Here is a 22,421-nt window from a genome sequence, read left to right as displayed (position 1 = left end):
GCGCAGTTGTCAACGGTCAAAAACCGTAAATATGACATTGACATAACCTCTATTTATTTCTTGCTTTCGACTTCGGCATGCAATCTTTGGGCTTCGTTCAACGCGATTGAAATTTTTATAATGAAGTTCTATCTTTTAACCCTTCAGCTGCGGCGGCTATACGCAAACTGCGCACCTCGTCTGCGGCGTTCAAGCGCCGCGGCGGACGGGCGCGCAGTGTCTTAGATTTTGTTGTATATCTGTATATAATTATTTGGGACCTACCCAAAAATTTATTTTTTTTTAAAGATATATAAATGAAGAATCATATGCAATAAATTTTGATGCGAAAAAACACTTGCGTTTATTATATTTAGGTCACTGAATTCAAAACTTACCGAAAAATTATCCATTGTAAATATTTTACTGATTTTGCAATTTACATCTTTCATATATTCTGTTTTTGTTTACTATTCCACAAAGTCCAATAATTGAGGAATTTAATGGTGCCAAAAAGTTATTATGTCCCAAGTAAAATTCTCTAAAATCGTCTTCACAAATAATCCAGTAAGAATCACGATTTCGCCATTTTGCAACTTCTACAACGCAAACTTTATACTTCTATTACCATGAAAATATTGAAATGTAGATTTATTTGAGGCATTGTAATCGTAAATAATGTATTTGGCTTCACAAAACAACAAGTAAAATGTATCTAAATGTCTTAAAATAGTATATTTCTACTAAAAACTGAAAACTTACCTAGAAAACTATCATTTTTTCAATTGGCTCGTTCATTCACTTACATTTGTCTTTGCTCAACTGTAAGGGCAGTGTGGCAAACACGAAAAATTGTAGTTTCGTTTTTATATCAGACATATATAGCTTGCCTAGAGAAAATGAGCGAAAAACCATAGCCAAAAACTAGAAAAATGTATGTCTGTGTGCGTGACTTGTTTGCCTTGCTTGTCTGCTGATGGCCGTATCTGGACAAAATGGCGGCATGTGGTTAACGCCTAACTGCTGATGGCCGTATCCGTCCACTGTCAATGTTTGTCTAACTGCTTTAGGTCGGATCTGGGCATATCTACAGGATGTTTGTTTTTAGTTGTGCACGTTAGTAATTTGGAAAAGAGTGTCTTGTAAAAATAAAAATAAAATGTTGATTAAAATGTTTCTTTTATTGGAATACAAAAATGTACAATGTTTATTGGTTTCCACTACTCTAAACCTATTCAATTCATAGTACATACTAGTAATTATTTTTACCAATGATTCATAGTACATACTAGGAATTATTTTTACCAATGAAAAAATAAAAATAAAATTACAATTTTGTAAAAATAATTACTGAACTGTTTTTGATAAGTTTTTTTTTTCAATAAATCTATAATGATAAGAACTATGTAATATATAAAGACTTATTGAAAAAAAATACTTTCATCAAAATCGGTTCAGTAATTTTTGAGATAGGGAATAGTGTTGAAGTCGGTTGTTTTGTAAAAAAAAATACTTATTTTTAATGAATTATGAATTCAAATTAAACAAAAAAATTTTGCGTAGGAATCGAAATTTTAGATTCCCATCATTTCACTTTACTGATAACAACAACGTTTTAAAAGGGTGTTATTTAAACAGTCTGCAGAATATTCATATGCAAAAAAGTTTACACAAATTCAGAAGCGCAAGTGAAGAATAGGATAACAGAAGAATAGGCACCAAACTGCACTGCAGCAGTGTCTCTAAATGACGTCAACTTAAATTTTAAACAAAGCATGTTTGGACTCAAAACACGCATGCGTTCGATCGAGCTCAAGCCGACTGTAACCAAACTCAAACGTTTATTCAGAAAATAGGCCTTTGTAGGCACTTTTTTACGTCAAATTACATGTAAAAATTATCGATTTAGATAAATTAAATAGATATGTATTCAAAACTCAAATTTAAAATTATTAATTCTTTCAAAGCTAAAGACTACTAGCGCTTCGTAACCGACCACTGCAAGAGAAGAAACGCCGAAAGAAACTCTTTTCAACAGTATTGGTCGCCTACTCGCCTGAAGGGCTTTGAATTTTTTTTTTTTTTATTTTATTTGTATATTCATTCTATGTATCTTATAACCCGTAGACCAAACCAGTGCAGTCCTAAGAAAGAAGGGATCAAAGAGAAAAAAGTATTTTTAAACAATAATCCTAATATTAATATTTAAAAATAAAATAATGTATACATAAATAGATAAACACCCAAGATCAGAAGTCAATATGAAAAAGATAATTTACCAACTTGACCTGACTGGGGATCGAACCCGAGACCTGGAAGTAGCAGTCTGGTGTGTTGACTACTACATCACACATTTTATATAAATATATAACTAATATAAATAAATAGATAATATTTAATTATATATTTTATATATATGTAACTACAGAAGTAATTTACAAACTATAGATTTTCTAAAGTATGATACTCAAGCCAACATTGGCCAACACAAATATACACCGTGCAATGACTGCACGCGATGTTACATTTTTGCCTGCATCTAACACAACGTCCCCTCTTAAATTTATCTTGTTTTTTGGTTCGCTCCTCGGTCACCTCATTATGAACAGGGAAATGATTAAAATCCCTGTTCAGCCTGCTACAGGTGGGGATGGGGACCTGGCGCGAACGTGAGGAGACGTTTTGTCCGAATTCTAAGCAGAGCTCTTCAGCAAGCTTGAAACGAAATTGGCGGTGAGTCATTTTTTTATGCTGGCCAATGTTAGCACAATATATAATATATGCATTTAAAATAGATATATTTAAAAGACGTCTAAAAACTTTAATATACCATTTGATTCCCCTCTTTCTTTCTAATAAATACATGCTTAGCTTTTGATCTTTGAGATCGACGCCTCCCATGTATTTATTATATTCATGGACCACGACTGGTTTGGAGCAGGGTTGGCCAGCCCTGTGCCCTGGAGCCATATCTGTTTTGTGGTAAGTAGATACAGTGGTGACAAGCTTCACATCTTTCCATGCTATGACGGATACATCACCACAGTGTCTACTTACCACACTACCCCTAGCCATCCTTTTATCCTGCAAATTTTGGATTTCTACGGGCGTGTCTTTTCGGCGACGGTTCAGAGTACCGACTACGTCAGTTTTATGTTTTTTTAGAAATTGGGTCAGAGGAACAGAATTATAAAAATTGTCCATGAACAGGGTATATCCCTTGCCTAAATAGTTCTTGAAAAGCTCAAGGACTATTTTGGCAGTGGATGTAGTAAACCCGTAAACCGTTTCTGCAGTTGTCGTGCCTTTGCCGGCATACAAAATTAAATTTACTACGTATCCAGTTACGGCCTCACAGAGTTCATAACTTTTGATACCGAATCGAGCTGCTTTGGAACGAATGCATTGTTTCCAGCTTAAATGACCCTTCCAAAGCAGCAACGATTCGTCTATCGATACTTCTCTGTGAGGCACGTAAATGGACTGGAATTTTTTATTTAAATAATCTATAATAGGTTTTATTTTAGCTATTTTCTTATCACGCCCCTGTACATGTATGTTGTTGTTATCAGTAAAGTGCAAAAATTTTAAGAGCATTACGTAATGATCCCTTGACATCAGTTTTCGAAACTCCGGCATACCCATCACACCCGTCATCCAATATTCCTCTAACCTACTTCTTACACATATTGACATAAATATCATCACACCTATAAGCCTATATAGTTCGGAAACCGAAGTTTCCACCCAGTCGTTCATGCGAGATTTACTTGGCATGGAGTCTCCGGTTTCAAAGAAACCGGTTATTGTTTCCCAAGCGTAATGATTCGTTTCGTGGACAATAGAATCCATCAGAGGCTGGTCCCAAATTTGAGTAAACAAGCCTAAAGGACTTGTTCCCTCAATTTTAGGACCAGCTTCTTCGTTGAAGTCCTCCCTGACCCCTCTAAATTCGTTAAAATCAGATGACCAAGTCAATGGCTCCTCACTAACTTCATCTTCAATAAAATCGTCATCTGATTCCAACATCTGCTGTAACTGATCGAGAGTCAATTCTTCCTCGGCATCCTCATCACTTCCAGAGTCGATGGCTAATTCTTCAGCCAGCTCAGGATCCAGTATGTCTTCATCCTATTAAAAAAACCAAACCCTAAACCACATGCAAGCATACACACAAACATAACAAAAGCGGGTATTGTTAGAGATGCCAACCACAATATTTTTATAAAAAGGAATAATTAGTGTATCCCAACGATGAACAGGAATAGAGATTCCTGTTCATTTTTATTCAATTAACTTTCAATATATTCATGCCATATTGCCAATTTCGCTGAATTACGTTATTGAGCATACACCAAACACCTTTATATCAATGAAGTTACAATACATTCATACCGCATTGCCAATTTTAGCAGAATTGTGTTATTGAAGCACAAACCAAACACCCTTAGTTACATTACCTTAGTTACTGGATGGACTAGATTTCTATCAGATAGTCCGGTGCACGATGAGAGCGGCAATAAATAAAAATCCCTTTCTCAATGCAAGTAATTTATACTTTCAAAGAGTGTTATGAAAATGAAACTTACAGGTTCTCGGCCAAAAAGATTACGCGGCTGACCTTTCGTACGTTCCTCTGGTACCTAAAAAATAATTATTTTGTAAATAACATTGCATGTTGTGATAATAGGTAATATTTTGTTTCGATAATCCTTACAATAGACATCAATAAGTGAGCAATAAGTTAGTATACATCTCGACATATTATTATCTTGGTAGTTAAAAAAAAGTTGAACATCTACTAAAGTTATCAAAAAAAAGAAAACCATTCTTACAGCAGCTACTTTTTCGCCGCCATGGACCAACTCATCCACGATCTCTATGGCTTCGCCTTCCACAGATAAATTTTGGGGCCGCCAAGGCTGTAATAAAATATACGAAATAATCAGTTTTTGTTTTTAAAGTAAAAGGGAAAGTTAACAAAACTGGAAAATAACATACTCTAATCCTCCCTGATCCAGATGTCTCCAAGACTACATCTCTGCCCCGAATAAGGGATCCCTGAGGAGTTCTAGTCACCTCCAAGCCGACAAACATGCTTCTGGAAGTACTTGGGGTTTGGGGTTCCATTTTAATCTGTCAATAAAATAAAATTATTAGCATGTATTCAAACCAGACATCGATGTCATCAGAAAGTGCTCACGGAGACAAAACTAACGAGCTAAAACACAGCGCGATACGAGTTACCGGAGCGTAGATCCTGTATACCACCTTCCGACTGCATCATCAGACCCTCGATGTCACTTCATCAGAAAGTGCTCACGGAGACAAAACTAACGAGCTAAAACACAGCGCGATACGAGTTACCGGAGCATAGATCCTGTATACTGTATACCACCTTCCGACTGCATCATCAGACCCTCGATGTCACTTCATCAGAAAGTGCTCACGGAGACAAAACTAACGAGCTAAAACACAGCGCGATACGAGTTACCGGAGCGTAGATCCTGTATACTGTATACCACCTTCCGACTGCATCATCAGACCCTCGATGTCACTTCATCAGAAAGTGCTCACTGAGACAAAACTGACGAGCTAAAACACAGCGCGATACGAGTTACCGGAGCGTAGATCCTGTATACCACCTTCCGACTGCATCATCAGACCCTCGATGTCACTTCATCAGAAAGTGCTCACGGAGACAAAACTAACGAGCTAAAACACAGCGCGATACGAGTTACCGGAGCATAGATCCTGTATACCACCTTCCGACTGCATCATCAGACCCTCGATGTCACTTCATCAGAAAGTGCTCACTGAGACAAAACTGACGAGCTAAAACACAGCGCGATACGAGTTACCGGAGCGTAGATCCTGTATACCACCTTCCGACTGCATCATCAGACCCTCGATGTCACTTCATCAGAAAGTGCTCACGGAGACAAAACTAACGAGCTAAAACACAGCGCGATACGAGTTACCGGAGCGTAGATCCTGTATACCATCTCCCAACTATCATGACATCATGTCATCAAAACCAAACGACATTTTGACTAAAACCAATAAAATAAATTTCGTAGATTTAGTTTCAATCAATGAATAAATCACAGAGGCTTTTGAAAGCATGCTGTATATTAGCGTCGCGATACAATACACAGACAGTGTACGACACAAGTAAGATGGCGGACATAGTGCGTATGTGTGCGTGTAACGGATTCTCAGTCTTGAAAAATATAAGATATTTACAAAATCCATGTATTTATTGTAAAAAAGTTAGTGTATTTCAATAGTATAATAAATTTACTATCTAAAACCAATTATATCCATTACAGAGGTATTGGATATAATGCATAAACTAACACGAAAGAAATATGTAACACACTCCATCTACTTTTGAAAAAGCTAAAATCCTTCTTTTTTTACTAAATCTATAAACTTTTACACGTAATTGCTTCGAAAGTAACTATATAATAACGAAATAAAAACATTTACATACCTGTTTGTAATTACAGCCAAAAAAGACGAGTTTTCTCACACGTTCTTCAGTCACTTTGCAACACAACGAAGTCACAATTTGAAATGACTTGGTTAGCTAAATGAACGGATGAAATTCATATTTGACAGTTGTCTATGACGGCTTCATTCGTTAGAAATACATTTCAAATAATAAAACACCTTATTTCTTGTTATTAGATATTATATTTGTGTAAAAACTACGACGAGTGCATTTGGACGGATCCGGAACAAAGCATTCCTAGTACATGCCCGGATACGGCCTAAAGCTTACGAAGGGTTAAGTTTAAGACCATATCTCCATAAAGTAAATAAGCCAAGAAATACAAAATTAAACTTCAAATGCCAGTCACGTTAAAAGCCAGTCCTACAAAACATCCGATAACCATTCTTTTTTTCTTTTTTTTTTTTTCTTTTTTTTTTTTTGACAAATTACACAGATTGAGTTAGCCTCGAAGTAAGTTCGAAACTTGTGTTACGAGATACTAACTCAACGATACTCTATTTTATAATAAATACTTATATAGATAAACATCCAAGACCCAGGCCAATCAGAGATAGTTCGTTTCTCATCATGCCCTGGCCGGGATTCGAACCCGGGACCTCCGGTGTCACAGACAAGCGCACTACCGCTGCGCCACTGAGGCCGTCATTAGCAAGGTAGTAAGGTTAATGCAAAATTAAACTTATGAAATACTTATTAAAACAATTTTATTTATTGGTTTTATAATAAGTACGCTTCAATATAGTGTCTTAGACTACGTAAGTCATCATGGGATTTGCTATCCTTGTTTTGTTCGATTTTTTCTTGGATTGCCTTCAAATCATTTTCTTTTACTTTAGTGATCGTACTGAGACCTTTTATAAATTTCTTCGGGATAGTGAATCCTGATAGGCCTCTATTAAATACCTCCACGTTTATATTATCCGGTGGTTCACATAAGCCAGGATCATGTGTATCAACATTAATACCACTAGGCTCATCTTTGAAGCTTTGCCTTATATTTTTACCAGCAGAATTATATTTGTACTCTAGTTCTTTCAGATCTAAGTAAGGATATTTCTTCATGATGACTAGTTGCTCGTATTGACGTAAATCTTCGTCGCTCAGTCTCTTGTTCTCCATAGCGCTATGGTAAACCTCTTGAGCGGAAGCATTAACTTTTTTCATAACATCTTCTATATTAGTCGTCATTTTTTTTGTCCTGTCCACAATACTTGTGCCAATATGATCTAAGGGCTCACAGGAATGTGTATCTGAAAATCGACAGGTAATAATAATTATGTCATGTTTTTTTAATTAATTTGTTTTATGCTATAACGCCAGAAAAAGTTGTGTTTATGTTTAGAAGTATATTAATGGAAACACCAAGTCATCTTTAAGCTAATTTCACAAAATCCGTTTAGTTCTTTTCACCAGAAAAACTTTTAACATTTTAGTCGAAATCAGTAAAATTTGCTCCTTTGATTCTTCCTCGGCCTGATGTTAGTCCTGGATATATTGTCAACTCTCTGGAGAGCAGCCCAAGCTGTGCTTTTCATCATGATTCAGAATTACATAAATCAGCACGATCATTACACGATGTAATTCCCGTCTGATCTCCGCAGCTTTTGAAGGGGAACCTATCCCATATTTTACGACATCCAAGGCAATGAGATGGCGCGGTCCTATTCTAAAGTATAAGAAAGCACACCACCAGTATATCTGATCTTTCCTCTGTTTATGAAAAACAGAGGAGATATGTAAGACACGCCTAATATAACCCATCTTCAAGGATAGCGAATAAGTAGTCTCTTTGCTGTCCGTCACCATTGCTAAGAAAGAAAAAAAGACCTGAGGGGCTTGCTGTTGTATCACTATCAATGAAGTGGTCCTGCTCTTACGCGTTATGTGCCACTAAAGAGAAAGACGGAATTTTCGTCTGTACCTAAGCGTAGGTTAGCTTTACCTTTAAAAATCACAAAACGGTACCAACAATACTCACTATTTCTTCCAAAACTAATCTTGGGCCATTTGAAGTCCCTGTTCAAAGGAAATGTATAGTTAGCAGCAAAACATAATAAGATGCATATAGTGGTCAGCAATCCAGCGTTTCTATGCATGGCGAGCCAAACTCCACACTGTGTCATGGGGAAATGTTCCTATCAGCAAAAAAGCAAGTGTGGATCACATGAGAATCAGAAAAGTAGGTAAAAATTTTTAACTGTGGAAAGTTTAACTTTCGCTTTGGTATTAACAATTGATTTACAAATACTTTGTGCAAAGTACAAATAGGTATCCTTCAAATCTTTTAATTGACATAATTGATTGTCAAAATATCCAGGAATTTAAAAAAGATTTGCTTTTAGCCTGAGTCAGAAACAGATTTTTCCAACACATTCTTTAACAGGTATTTTTTTTAAATACCTTAAAGAGTACTTATTCTACTTATAATATAATATCCTGAATGAATACAACTAAGTAGAATATCAAAAACCACTTGTCACTTGATTTTAGTGTGGATAATCCATATTATCCATACTAATATTGTATAGAGTTTGGTATCTTTGATTGTAACGGATAAAAAACTAATAAACCGAATTAAAGAAAAGTTGCCACAAAAATAGAATGAACCGTCAAAAGTAAAGTAAAAATAGCTTTTTTTATAGAAAATCCCAAGTGAGCGTATATATAGGGCTTCTATGCAAAAGCTAGTTGAAAATGATTTTATAGTAAACAAAGTACCTTTACCTCGTATTCTTACAAAAACCAACAGGCAGCAAAGGTAAAAAATAATCAATTAGTTATTAAGCTGAAAAATATTTCAAAACTTTATATAAACTTTTGGCTACCGCCTCTATAGGCAGGGCGATATTTGCGAGCCGTTTGCAATTGGTCCGATGGCACCCTTACTACTGCGCCCTCACTCCACACCGGGATGTTTCGTGGGGGGCGGGGCAGGATCCCGCGGGACTACGGGATGAACACCTGATTCAATGCACGTGTTAGCTCCGTTTCGATGACACGCGTTCTAAATTTATATTTAAGAAAAAACATTATTTAAAAAATTAAAAAAAAAAAGTTAATCGTCATAAGGTTGTTAGTGAAAGTATGAGTGTCGAGAATTCAGATCAAACGGAACCAATACGGGCGCCAAGGCCGTCTTCGCCGCGGAAGTTCTTCGCTCGTATCTATGGTCATTTGGAAGAGCCAAAGGAGACCGAGCCAGTTCCCGCGGGGTTTGAAAGTGGTTCTTCATCGGAGGTGGAAGTTGAAGAGAATGTGAATGAGGATAGAAGCAGGCAGGTGTGGCCGCCGCCGCTGCCGCTGTGCCCGCGACCGATGCTGCTGCCACACCAGCAATTGGCTTTTGGCGCTGGTCTGGCTGCTTTCCGTGAGTTTATAGTGTTATTTTTTTATGCCAAAAAAGGGCATTTTATTTATTGATTTATAATTGTTAATTTATAAATGCAACGATGCACTCGTGTATTTTATTTATATACATAGGTACTTATAGTCACGTTTATTACCCTTTTGGGGATGGACAGAGCCAACAGTCATTAAAAGACTGATACACGTTCAGCTGTGTGGCTTAATTATAGAATTAGGATTTTTTAATTTTTCATAATTTGCCAAAGGCTCCTTCGCCAAACAAACTAATGTAAGATCCTATGTTGCTACGACCGCTACATCGTAGCATAAAAAGCTCTACGTTCTTTTCTGACGGCGTAGCAGTCGTAGCTATGAAGAAAATGCGATTTGCCTTAGACTTAGGTACATACTTAGAAATAATCATACACGCATACTCATACTCACATAATCTTGTCTTTATCTCTCACGGGGTAGAAAGAGCCACATCGGATGTCAGGCTAATATGCTTACGACTGTGCATTGAAAATAGTTTAAAAGACTCAAAGACCACGGTCAGCTTTATGGTTTAAAGATGGAACTAAGATTCAAATAATTTGCTAACCCATTGCCTAAAACAATTTAAATTGCCTAATATTAACAAAAATGCCGAGTCTATCAGCCTTTTCCTTGATTAACTTTAAATATAATTATCTTTGAAACATAAATTTGCGACCATCGTAAACAAAAAAAATAAAAAATAAAAATAAAATAAATATTGCAGTTGATTACCTATTTTTTACATACCAATGACTTTGTTACAACAAATAACTAAAACACCAAAATATGATTAATTTATTTTTTTTAAGCACAAACAGTAACAAATTAAGTGATTGGAAACAGTTACATAAAGTCGGCAAATAACTTCTTGTAGGTGATGAGCTAGCAACCTGTTCCTACGAATATTTGAATCTCAATTCTATCAATAATAGAGCTGAGCGTGGCCCATCAGTTTTTCAAGGCTCTGTCTACCCTTCGAGGGATATAAACGTGATTATATGTATGCCTATGTATTCTATGGTTATGGATTTTTAACTAGGTTTTTAATTTTCCACCTTTACATATAAATTTGGTTGTCTGACTGCATTTTAACTTTTTAATAAATACGCTACTAATAAATCATTTCAAAGATCCATATCGCAACCATTTCCATGAGGGTTGACAAAGACTTCGTCTTTCCTCTTTTATTTATACAGAAAAGTATTTTATTATTTTTGTTAAAAATGTGGTGCATCTAAATAATTCGAAGTAATATTTAACAACATTAGATCACCTTTAACACAAGATAGAAGATAAATTATTTGTACTTGAAGCCTTAGAGTAGATACGCTTGTTTAAGTGAAACCTTTTGTTTATTAAAAGTGAATATTTGGAAAAATAGTGATATTGGGGTTCCTGAATTGTGTAAACTCTCTCTATCAATATAAGATTTAAATTTGAATCCCGTGAAAAATGAATTTTTATTTACCGATTTTCTTTTTTTTTTAAAGGATTGATTAACATTAAGACAAAATCAAGCAGATCAGTGGTTTAACTGGGAAGAGGTAACAAACAAACTTACATTTGTAAATTAAGATTAGAGATTGGTATTAGTTAATCTAGTCGTTCATCGCTTAGACCTCGTGAACACTTTTATTTTTAACGTAATTGTGAATACTTATTTCGGAAATTACCTGATCAATTTTGGTGCCCTGCGAGCTTAGAAATGCCATTGACAGATTTATAAAATAAAATTATATTGATCTTTCATACATTTTAAATTTCAATAAAATCAGACCAACAGTTCAAAGTTACAAAACAAACATACAAAAATTTCGCTCAAAATAGATTGGTAGAATACCTAAAATTCTGCACTACCACATAACATAGTGGCAATCTGTTTCTATAGACACCCGTCAATTATCGGATTGAAATAACCATAAAAATTGTGCGTAAATTAAAATTTAAGTGTCGCGATGTATTGCTTGATACTTTTTTTTAAGTTTAATTATGCTGCTTCATATCTTCAACTCATTTGGCAGCTTGTTATAAAGGTACTACTACTCCCTACTCCCTCAAAAATTACTGTTTTTTTCCGTAGTTAGTCCGTGTCACAATTAGGGTCAGTTTCTTATTTAGTATACTAATATTTTAAAAGCGAAAGTAAGTTTGTTTGCCGCCTCTTCCCAGTTAAACCACTGAACCGACCTGCATGAAATGGTGTTCTTCAGTTCAAATATTGAGAAATAAAAAATTGGTTACTGAACCAATTTTTTTTATGTTATTACTGTATTACAAATTTAGTTTTCGCAAGTACCTACAGCTTCCATTACGGGTTACTCACAAACGTTGACAAATGCACATAAGTTTTTTTTTCTCTCTAGTATCTCTTAAATTATTCATATAGAAAATCATAAAGTGAAAAGAAAGGTGCGAACAGATTACGACACAATGTTGTTTAACTCTGTTGTATAAAACGTCCACATTATTTGACATTTTTTTTTCAAACTTTGCAACAAACATACTTATAACAATACTTTACACATTAGAATACAAATGTTATATAACATTTTAATGAATCATAAATACATCTTAAAATCATGTGATACTTATACATCAATAAATCATCTTTATAAATCTTTAATCTCAATTGTGAACTGAACTAAACGTGGCCTTTTAGTCTTTTCAACTGTTGGTTCTGTCTACCCCGCAGGGGATATAGAGTTAACTGATATGTATAAATTTTTTAATCTACTTATAAGTAATTTAGTATATTTATCAATCAATTATTAATCTTTAAATTTTCTTTATAAATCTTTGGATATATACTTCAGTACATCTTTATCAATCATACATCATGGATGAATGTGTGTTGTTTATAAATCAACATCTGCACATCTTTAAATCATCATCACAATACTAGCAGCCGGTGATTTTGTTTGCTTAATTTATAGGTTTCCTGATAGGCATTAACTTAATGATTTAAAAATGTTTTACGGATTAATAACTCTTTAACTCTTGGTGAATTAAAGATTTGGTGGTGATTATGTTCATGTCAAAGATTTAATTCGCCCATTTCTACTTCGCCGGCCCCGCGCCCCGCATCCATCGCATCTTGAGTAGGTATACGTGCATTCAAAAGTTATAACATTGGAAGTAACAATAATAACCTCTTTAATAACTTAATTTATTTAATTAATATATAAATAAGTAATTTATTTAATCAAATAATTTGTACGCACCGACTACGATTTTAAATAATTCTGTGCTACGGCGTAGTAGACGAGGCTACGACTCTATAAGGACCCGTTGTAGCAAAGTTGCTGTGTTGGTAATTTGGTCCATTCAAAGTTTTGATTTGAAGGTGTGTGTACGAAAATCGTGTCAGTCCAAATGAGCCAGTTTGGCCACCATTTCCATTTATGAAAGACATAAACATAAGAATTAGTTTCATAACATACACAACGTATCATCATCATTTCCAAATTCTGCGCAAAATATTTTCTTACAATCGTAGTATTTCAATACTTAGTTGGAGATCTCTGTAATCACAGATAGATCAAAGAAACATCTGTCCATTCCTTGCTGCTGTTCGTCGTAAAAATAAAATATCACTAGAAAAATATTTGAATATAATAGACGTCGACCACCAGATAAACCCTTCTCGTATCCCTAATCCCGGACCAACTCTTTGCCGGACATTTCTTAAAGAACTCAATAGAAAACACTTTATATCGCGCAATATCTCTTTCGCGAAACGAATGAAAGAGTGGAAAATGTTTATTTTATTTTTATTTACTCAAATAGAATTCTTTGAAAACTTGGACGTAATCTCTCTTTATTCATTGCGTATTTGACAACAAAGATTTATCGATTTCAAAATGTTTGTACGACTATGCCGACTATAGGTCCATGAATTACCAGTACTGTATTTCTACTTGCGAGGTTACCCGGTGGTATCAAAAACCCATAGATGTCTGTGGAAAGAACTCTTTAGCTAAAAACAATTCACCTACAAATCGAAATAATAATGGTCCTAGCCTATTAGTATTGCTAGAATGATATTATCAAGCCGCAAAATAAATATTTGAGGTCATTGTTGGCGTTTTTGTATTTTCTTGTTTTGCAAGAGGGATTAGGAAACAAACTAATAAAGAATAGTATTTAATTTATTTATTTACTTAAATTACCAAAACACTCAATAAATCCGCAACATTCTGTGACAATGGCGACAATTTTCAACTTAAGCTCATTAGCGAAGAAATCGTTTTTGTGTGGAGATTCTTATTGCCATGAAAATAGAATCATAATGGTTTGACGCGTCGATGAAAAACGTACGGCTGTGGAAGGGAATGACGGCGGGCTGATGCGATTACAGCGCCACGAATGGGTGCCCGGGAATACCGCCGTGCCGGGTCTATTCGGACCCGTTCTGATGTGAAAATTGCCAACACTGTACGCCCACTCGCTACGAAATCTCCATTGTTCAACTCAAATAACTATTACGAAACAACAGTCCATGAAACATTTAACTGAATAGATATTGTTCCCGCTGAAATTATTTAGCGTTCGGTAACTTTGTGTTCATGACTAATATTTACTTTTAATTAATTAAAAAATAGCGATATAATCCCACTTTTTTAATCGTATTGTCTATTCGTTTCCACTGTGGGCCAACTTCACGTCTATGTTGGCACGATAACATAGCAGCTCCAATAGTAGACTCAAGGTACTTATTACGGACCATTGGGACACTTGGTTCAGCAATAGCTGCAACTTCATACCCCGTAACAATGTCTCATTACTAACACAAGTTTAGTTTTAGTAGGTGGTAATATAAGTACCTATAGGTACTAGCATAAAATGGTTATATCGTCTCCAAAATATAAATCCACGCCATTTTTGGCGGCAACATGAACACGGTAGATAGATTTTTTGCTCCTGTATGCATCTAGCTATGTCATATTTCAACAAAATCGTTAGAGCCGCATTCGAAAATGCGAGTACCATGTACAAAAATATACCTATATGTTTACAAATATTGCTCGTTTAAGTTATCAACTGACTAACTTATTCCTTCTCTAAGTTATTTTAATACTCGCAAGTGATTTAGCTTCAGGAATATCTACTCACATTCACAATGCAACTGCATCGCGTCGCGTGAGAACCGCGCACATGGCCTAAAATCAGGAGATTTATTTTGAAAAAAGTGATTCACTCAAAACTGGCTATGGAAAGCATTCGATTTCGAACGATAACTTCTTTTCATATTTTTTACCATTCATAAAATAACAATAATTTTTTTAGGGATCTACGAGTCCAACGATCATGTTTTATTATCTGATCAATTTGACCGATTTAAATAAATTAATATAATAGTATGGTTTAAAGTTGTATTTTTGCATTATACCTAGCATACATACTTGAACGTAAATAAGATAATATTAGAGTGTAAATCAACGCTATTGTAACTGGAAAGTATCTCAAAATACTACATCTAATATCCGACCGAGTAGGTAGGTACAGTACAGTATATTTTCAAATATAAACAGAACACAATCACGATTCAAGACCAAGAGAATTCGCCATTGTATGCAATTGAAGCGTGCTTGTAATATCAATATTCTTGTAAATTGAGAGCAAAAAATAAAAGCGAGCAAGTCAGGTGTGGCATCGCTGCAATCTCGATCGGGCACGGTCGAGCGGAGGGTAATTAGGATCTTGGAAATAAATATTAAGGGGTCGCAATTTGAACCCCATTCATCATTGTTGGGGTTAAATCATCACTTCGTAGTGATCGGGAATTCATAATTAAAACTAAATAATTAAAAAACGAATATTTGATTGATTTTTAAATTTATCATAACGGATTCTCTATTCAGCTAAAGGTAGTCTTGGACTCTTGTGTCTATTGGCGTACGGGGAATTCCCTACCAGTCTCTGTTTCCCGAAACCTACATAGGGTTTTAGGGCAAGAGTGAATAGACATTATTTGAGCTTACGTGCACCACCTTAGACTACATCTTGCTTACCAGCAGATAGATTGAGGTCAAACACTTTTGAATTGATCAAATTCCCAAAAAAATATAGAAACTCATAGAGTATTACCGTCGAGTAGTCCTATTATAAATAATATTCGGTGGATCTCCTTGATAGTGCCTGCGAATAGTTTGATTGCGAAAAATTTTGATTTTCATAAGTTATTTAGCCTAACCTACTTATGTTAGTTTCCATGATAAGGAGCCAAATAAAATATGCAGTTATGGATCGATAAGTGTCGTTACCACGTGTTCTTCGCATACAATTATCTTTCTGTGTGTGACAAACGAATCGTACGTAATCTCGTTTAAAAGGCTCATAATCTATCACAACTCACTTTCAACTCGATTGAGCGCATGACGACATCTGACAACACTGTCAGATAATGCCCCATTGTGGTACAATTACATACGAATACTTCTTAACTAGGGCTGACCGCAGCTGACGGCTCACACGACTCGATGTCACCCTTTTAACATGATGATTTGCGAGTAGTGTAGTGGTAGATAGTTTTTGTTCTATACCTATTTCGCAGATTTTAGAATAGGACTCTCTTACTTATATTTGGAGAGGAATTTGATACGTGTTTTTAAAGTTGTAAATAAAGAAATTATAAATTACATTGCAAATATAAAATAAAAAATAACTGGTTAAGTTAATTTATCTCATAGGTAACAGTAACTGATGAGATAAATTTTCACAACAATTGAGCTTTCTCATCTCAAAATATGGACGACGTAATCAATCTTTTTCGAAGACAAAAAGCCTGCAAAACCTAGGCCTATTCTTTTATTCGTTCTTCCTATTATTATGTGGGGTCATTAGGCGAATGTTTAGTACAATAAACATAGAGGGCCGATGAGAATAAGAGATCACGCACCGTCTAACGATACGGATCATGCCAACAATAAATAAAGAACGATTAGTGTTTTATTTGGAAAAAATCATTCTCTATATTAAAGGGATGGGGTGGGGAGATATTTGTGTGGAGATAACCACTTGATTGTTCTTTTTGTTGGGATTTTGAATTGAGTATTTATATGGTGATAATGATTGGTTCTGTTCATCTTATTTAAGGTAGTTTAGCTTCTAACGATTTTCTGTCGAGGTTTTATGGCAGACTACCTCATGATATCAACCTGTTTTTATTTTATGAAATCCTATTGTAAATAAGAAAGAGATGGTCACGTTCTAAAGTATCTACCGAACACCACACTGTAATACAATAACTGCGTGTTACTACACTAGTTTCACCATACGAGGGAAACCGTCACAGGACATATGCCACTTGTATTTGATTACATTACTTCCGAGTACCCATCGAATCAGTGCCTAATTGGCCGGACATGCAACAGATTCGAACCCGGCACATTATGACACGGCGCACTGATACGCCACATGGCGCGTTTTGAAGCGGCTTCTTGTCGGCCGAACAAAATTAAATAAGGAATAGATGACACACGCTAGAACACCTATCCTACTTTCGGTTGTTGGGTACCCAGGATAAATAGGAAAAATATAAGAGGCTTGGCGGAAGATATGCCTAAGCATTGTGAAATAAGTAGATATATGTATATGTACGTATAGAATAAGAGGATATGACAATATTTATTAATTAAATTATTAATAGGCCTGTAGACAGTAATTAAGAACCAAGGATTAACTGTTATTAGGTGATACATTATGTAATGTAAGTTCATAAAATTAACTCTGTTTCTAATATTTCCATAGGATTAATATTATTTTCAATAAAATAATTCTTCAATAATCAGCAATCAGCCATGTTGATTGAAACACCAATCAGAGCGCATTACGTCACGCCTCAGTCAACAACCGCCAAAGTTCGCGAAGTTCTATACGTTCTCTTGCTGTTTTCGTACATTTTATTAGAATCTGTTGTTTTTGTTCATTTAAATTAATTAATCGTAGTTATTTTGTGATTTAAAATAGTAGCTGCAGTAATAATACACCATGGAACCAGGTTTCATCAAAGCAAATAGCTCCAATTTGCCCAGAGTTGATTTGTTAATGTTGGGAGATTTTCTCGCTTCAAATAAAGACTTTTGTTCCTCTGAATTCCGAAATGTGAAAGCTTCCTTGTAAGTACATTATTTTTATCTTTAATTCTAGGTATAATTTAGTTTAACTTACGCAAGTCTCATTATCTAACATTGTCAGATTGTCATATGTTAATTTTGAGGTTAGCTTCTTATATACATATTACAAATAACGTTCTCTTACTGTTTTTACAACTTAGAAATATGTGTCGCCTTAATCTGCAAGCATTTACTGTATTAAATATGAAACTATATCACATCTACGCAAATAAATTGAACGTATTTATTCTTTGTTTACTTATTATTATACTAATATTTTTTATTTATTTCAGGTCTTCACGGCCATCATATGGGGATGATGCAATCAGTTATGTTCAAGTACAGAATGACAGAAATATTTGCACTGTGAAATGTAAAATTTGCCCAGAACACAAAGTTCATGCTAAGCTGTATTCAGTTACATTGATTGTTGATAAGGATGAAGAAAAAGTTATATCAGTGCAATGCCATGATTGTGTAGCTGCTCAAGGAGGCTGCAAACATGCCATTGCTTTACTTATGTGGGTTCATCATAGGAGTGAGGAGCCATCATGTACAGAAGTGCAGTGTTATTGGAAAAAATCCAAACTATCCAGAGTAGGCACAGCTATCAAGTATATTACAGTAAAGAACTTGGCTAATAGTAATGGTAGTTCCATCATACCATCAAATTCCACAGTTTTACAAATTTTTTTAGAAGAAAGCCAAAAGAAAAATCTTGAAAGATGTGAGCTGTTGAAGTTTCAAGCAGGTTATACTTGTGATGAGCTACTTAGTGTTTCCATGCATCACCTTGTACTACAGTTTAAGGAAAAATGTTGCAACACATTTTTACAACAAATTAATATAAATAACAATATCCTAATTGAAATTGAAAAGAAGACCAGAGATCAGCATGCAAATAGCCTTTGGTATGAATTAAGATATGGCCGGATTACAGCCTCTAGGGCTTATGATGTCAGCCATTGCCAGACAAGTGACGGAGCCCTAATTTCTCTTATTATGGGGGGAAAAATCCCAGACACGGCTGCCATGAAGCGAGGGAGAGACTTGGAAAATAAAGTGCGAGATTCAGTGAGCAGAAAACTTAAGAAAATAATAAACAGTTGTGGACTCTTCATATCCCAAACCTATCCAATGTTAGCTGGTTCGCCAGATGGTGTATGTGAAGACTGTATTGTTGAAATTAAGTGTCCCATGACCGAACAAACCTTTGTCAAGTATATAAAAAACGGACAACCAACAAAAAAATGCTACATGCAGATACAAGTGCAAATGTATTTGACAGGACTTAAAAAGTGTTATTTTTGTGTAGCGGATCCTAACTTTTCAACAAATTCTAATGTTGAAATTGTATGTGTTACATTCAACGAAGACTTTATATTAGAAAATATTAAAAGTTTAGTTACATTTTGGGAAACCTATGTGTATCCTTTATTGTACAGAAGTATTGAATAATAAATAAAATTACTGAAATTTCTTGTTATTATTTATTTATTCTCAATTATTTTATGAGCGAATCTTGTAAGTTAATTAAACCGCAAGCTATAGTTATTACATCATCAAGTACTTTCACTAAGCCTAAATTAAGACAAGCATGAGGTTTTAACATACTGTACTCCCGTAAACGTCTGATGACCCGCTCAATATGAATCCGAAGGCTTGCAATTTGCTTAGTTTCCTTAGCTTCAGCCTTAGAAAATTTAGTACCAGACTGAACACTTGGTGGTCTAACTAATACCATCCCCCTCTGGCGTAAGTAGACTTCCACATGTTTGAACCCCCGGTCAGCCATGACACACATACCCTGTTGTAAACACTTTACAAAGTCACAGGTTTCAACCAGGCATGTATCTGTTATACGTCCTCCATAACCAGGGGAAATAAAATTGACCAGGCCATTGGGAGTACAAGAAACAAGATATTTTATAGTGTTAGCCTTTTTATAATCAGACCATGTCAAAGCTTGATTCACTGCCTTCGATGGCTTTTGTATCTCAATCTCTAAACAGTCTATTATACAGCTTACTTTATGAAATCGGTGCCTGAAGGCCATAGGTAAATTCTTTTTAATTAATTCAATATCTAATGTAACAATGAATGGGCGAATCACACTAGCTAATATCGGTATATTTTTAGAGAATATTCTGCTAGCATAAGTAGCATCCATGGCAAACTCATCAGCAAGTTCACGGAATGAATTATTCAATCTAATTTTTTTTAGACACAGTAAAATATGATTAATTGGGATACTTGTTTGTTTTTCAATAATATTTAGTAAGTGGTAACAATTTTTCGGAATTCCAATGTAAAAACGTGGATTGTTCATGATTTTCTTCAATGTAGATTCCAAAATTTTTATAGTTTCCTGTTTTTTGTCTTCTTCTAAAAGTTCACTGCAATCAGAAGCCGATTCCATTTCAAAAGATTTTGTTGATGGCGATGAACCTGGATGAGCAACAGAGGGTGTATAAGAAGTATCACTATCAGACCGTTCTTCTTTTTTAAATATTCTTCTCATTACATTTACATTGTGGCTAGATGGATTATTTTTAGCAAAGTGTTTGATTTTAAATGGAGATGTAGCAGCAGAAATCAGGTGTGGCTTCAGCGGAGATGTCATCTTTGTAACTGATTGGCATTGTGTTTGCAAAGCTTTACTTCTGAATGGTCTTGTTAAGTGCACTTGAATAGATTTATTTATCATTTTTGGTTTTTCTGTGATTTGTTCCAGCTCTTCCAAATTATGTTGACCTGTAAACAATTAATGAAATGATTTAATAATGCTATAAGAGATTGTAATAAATTTTATGTAATTTTGAATTAATTTAAAACCATTTCCTTAGCATGATAGCCAAGTTGTGGCACATGTTTTAATGTAATAAACCTTACTTATTGTTATGTTATAGTATTTTATTGAAGCAATAAACTTAATAAATATCATGAAAATAAAAGTTAAGAATCATCCAAATAAATTAGGTATAAAGGTAATATGTATGTTATTGTTATCCTAGTCATAATAACATAATAGGTACCTACTATTAAATAAGACAAACTACATAACCAGATGATGGGTAGGTACATACCTGAACTTCCAGTTTCAATTTCATCAACATGTTCTGCAACATTATTGCTTTTTTGTTTTTTGAGTATATAGGGTCGTTCTTCTGTATTCGATCGCTTCCTACTAGGTTGACATTCGAATTTACTGGGCATACAACCAGGTTTCATCCTAACTTGCGAAACATAACCCATTATTCTATATTGCATATAATTTTCCATGTCATTTGGCATCTGGAAGGAAAATAAATTGCCTTTTAAAATTGACAACAAGAGCGTCTTGTACGATTGAAATAAACAATTTCCTTCTCTTATTTGATACATTAGGATATAGGTAACTATTTATGCATGTATCTAATGATTAATTTATACTTACGTCAAAGTGGTCCTCACAGAAATAAATTGAAGATTTGGTGACTACTTTGGTTGGGTCTCGACGTGCAAGCCGGAGCCACATATATCTCAGTTTTTTCTTGTTTGGTACATACACAAACAATTTATCCGGTGTGGATTTTGATGTGTTTTTGCACAAAGGAACTGCACACCACTTATAAACTTTATCATTCATATTTGAATCACAAAACAGATATTTTTTCTCAGATCACTATAGTTCGTACGCTCAGCTGTTGCTTGCTAACTGAGGCGTGACGTCATAAGCATCGGCCATGACACTTGGAGCGTTTTGGCGCTCACTCGGAGTACGGCACAAAAAAAGACGAAAATATTATTTATAACGGAATTCTGTACTGAAATATTATATTTTTCGCTATTATTACATATATATCTAGCGAATAAAAGTCAATTTCAAAATTTGTCTACACGCCTATTGTGCCGTGTGGTTTCCGGCACCAATACAAAAAAGAATAGGACCACTTCATCTCTTTCCCATGGATGTCGTAAAAGGTGACTAAGGGATAGGCTTATAAACTTGCGGTTTTAGGCGATGGGCTAGCATCCAGTCACTATTTGAATCTCAATTCTATCATTAAACCAAATAGTTGAACGCGGGCTCAGTCAGTCAGTCTTTTCTTGACTCTTGTTGTCTACCCTGCAAGGGATATAGACGTGACTATATGTATGTATTAGTTAAATACAAATTAACTTATAGGTACTCATTGACGTATATGGTATAGTTTGAGTTCCTTCAATGGGGTAATTTTATTTAATTTGCTTTCCATTATTTAACCTTCTGTTTTGCCCTTATTTTGCACTCGTGGAGTAGAGTCGTGGCTCGTGGACTTACGGTCTCGGATTATTTATATTTATTTATTATAAAGACGTAACAGATTTCTTAATAACAAAGAAATCTTTAGGTTCTGACAGGAATATAGTGTGGTTGTCGATATCGGTTGGTTAGGTATAAGTAC

General features: G+C 34.9%; 4 protein-coding genes across 8 annotated transcripts in view; 1 reads left to right on the top strand and 3 right to left on the bottom strand.

Moving 5' to 3' along the window:
- Positions 1–1,978: 1,978 nt before the first annotated feature.
- On the bottom strand, positions 1,979–6,767 carry LOC132902135 (piggyBac transposable element-derived protein 4-like). 4 transcript variants are annotated; one of them, XM_060946096.1, is made up of 4 exons: positions 6,476–6,767; positions 4,981–5,115; positions 4,815–4,901; positions 1,979–4,622 (listed from the first exon to the last, which is right to left on the bottom strand). In XM_060946096.1, exon 4 carries the CDS (start codon positions 4,006–4,008, stop codon positions 2,422–2,424), a length of 1,587 nt encoding a protein of 528 aa, XP_060802079.1. In that variant the 5' UTR covers positions 4,009–4,622; positions 4,815–4,901; positions 4,981–5,115; positions 6,476–6,767; the 3' UTR covers positions 1,979–2,421. The 4 variants fall into 4 exon arrangements, with proteins under 4 accessions (XP_060802079.1, XP_060802081.1, XP_060802078.1 ...); XM_060946098.1 differs by lacking the exon at positions 6,476–6,767 and having other exon boundaries at positions 4,981–5,340; XM_060946095.1 differs by lacking the exon at positions 6,476–6,767 and having other exon boundaries at positions 4,815–5,325.
- A 220-nt stretch (positions 6,768–6,987) lies between these two features.
- LOC106137609 (uncharacterized) overlaps positions 6,988–22,421 on the bottom strand; it is a 21,784-nt gene continuing 6,350 nt past the window's right edge. The window contains exons 3-4 of one of the 2 annotated variants that reach the window (XM_060945994.1): positions 8,478–8,515; positions 6,988–7,749 (exon numbers count right to left, since the gene is read on the bottom strand). In XM_060945994.1, the coding sequence (XP_060801977.1) occupies positions 7,217–7,749; positions 8,478–8,515 (571 nt within the window). In that variant the 3' untranslated portion in view covers positions 6,988–7,216. Of the gene's footprint in view, positions 7,750–8,477; positions 8,635–22,421 lie in introns of both variants that reach the window. The other variant, XM_013338468.2, reaches the window with a different exon arrangement.
- On the top strand, positions 17,553–19,452 carry LOC106137691 (uncharacterized). Its single transcript, XM_013338580.2, has 2 exons — positions 17,553–17,997; positions 18,288–19,452. The coding sequence occupies exons 1-2, from the start codon at positions 17,870–17,872 to the stop codon at positions 19,450–19,452; spliced, it is 1,293 nt and encodes a 430-aa protein (XP_013194034.2). The 5' UTR covers positions 17,553–17,869.
- On the bottom strand, positions 18,699–21,882 carry LOC106137690 (uncharacterized). The gene is made up of 3 exons (XM_013338579.2): positions 21,431–21,882; positions 21,081–21,288; positions 18,699–20,748 (listed from the first exon to the last, which is right to left on the bottom strand). Exons 1-3 carry the CDS (start codon positions 21,620–21,622, stop codon positions 19,499–19,501), a joined length of 1,650 nt encoding a protein of 549 aa, XP_013194033.1. The 5' UTR covers positions 21,623–21,882; the 3' UTR covers positions 18,699–19,498.

The sequence above is a fragment of the Amyelois transitella genome, chromosome 10 (assembly GCF_032362555.1).
Source record: "Amyelois transitella isolate CPQ chromosome 10, ilAmyTran1.1, whole genome shotgun sequence".
NCBI classification, from domain to species: Eukaryota; Metazoa; Arthropoda; class Insecta; order Lepidoptera; family Pyralidae; genus Amyelois; species Amyelois transitella.
The sequence above is the reverse complement of the archived record's forward strand: the minus strand, read 5'-3'. Positions and strand labels throughout refer to the sequence as shown.